Source organism: Cucurbita pepo, chromosome LG02 (assembly GCF_002806865.2).
Source record: "Cucurbita pepo subsp. pepo cultivar mu-cu-16 chromosome LG02, ASM280686v2, whole genome shotgun sequence".
Taxonomy (NCBI): Eukaryota; Viridiplantae; Streptophyta; class Magnoliopsida; order Cucurbitales; family Cucurbitaceae; genus Cucurbita; species Cucurbita pepo.
The window spans coordinates 11,666,607-11,667,396 of NC_036639.1; the positions used below are offsets into that span (position 1 = coordinate 11,666,607).

Genomic DNA, 790 nt, shown 5'->3' on the forward strand with positions numbered 1-790 from the left:
TTTTTTTTTTTTTTTTTTTTTTTTTTTTTTTTTTTTTTTTTTTTTTTTTTTTTTTTTTTTTTTTTTTTTTTTTTGTGCCTGAAAGAACTATATGTTCAAAAATCTATTTTAGATTCTGAGAATTCAGTTCTGATATAGAACCTTCTCTTCGTGTTATGGCAGGAAGAGGAACCCAATGACAGGAAGATTGGAAAATTATGTGAATATGCAGCGAAAAATCCTTTTCGGGTTCCCAAGGTGCCACTTACCTGAATTTTATTTTCACTAATATCTTGGAACCATGTTCTTGGATTATTCTGACAGCATCTTATTTTCCATAAAAAATAATTTATAACACTTCATCTCACTTATCTAGAGACGAAGATGATATGTAGCAATTACTATGTAGATTGAACTGGTATTGATAAAAAGGTTATGGAATCGTTTAATATGGAGGAAAGTGCAGAACTATATTGATATAAATCAAGCATGGCAGATTTCTCCATCCTCTTATGTTTTTCTTCCTTGAGAAACCATATGATAGAAGAGTTGATAATTTGATTTTTTTTTTTTTTTTTTTTTTTACATGATGATGCGCTGTAGCAATTCTACTGTTTACTTAGCCTTATTAAACGTTAGATTTGGATACTCTTGTTTTGCCTTTCTTCGCATTAAATGTAGTTCCTGGCTAGGCATTTTTTTTTGGTGCAAGTTATTCTTACTATTTTCGGCATGCTTCAGCTGTTTTTTAAACAAAAAAATGAAACTTTTCATGGAATAAATGGAAAAAAAAAAAAAAAAAAAAAAAAAA

General features: G+C 28.1%; 1 protein-coding gene across 1 annotated transcript in view; it reads left to right on the top strand.

Annotated features, from left to right (window-relative positions):
• Positions 1–790, top strand: part of LOC111787791 — a 12,949-nt gene that overhangs the window by 1,663 nt on the left and 10,496 nt on the right. The window contains exon 2 of the mRNA XM_023667844.1: positions 163–237. Within this exon, the coding sequence (XP_023523612.1) occupies positions 163–237 (75 nt within the window). The remainder of the gene's footprint in view (positions 1–162; positions 238–790) is intronic.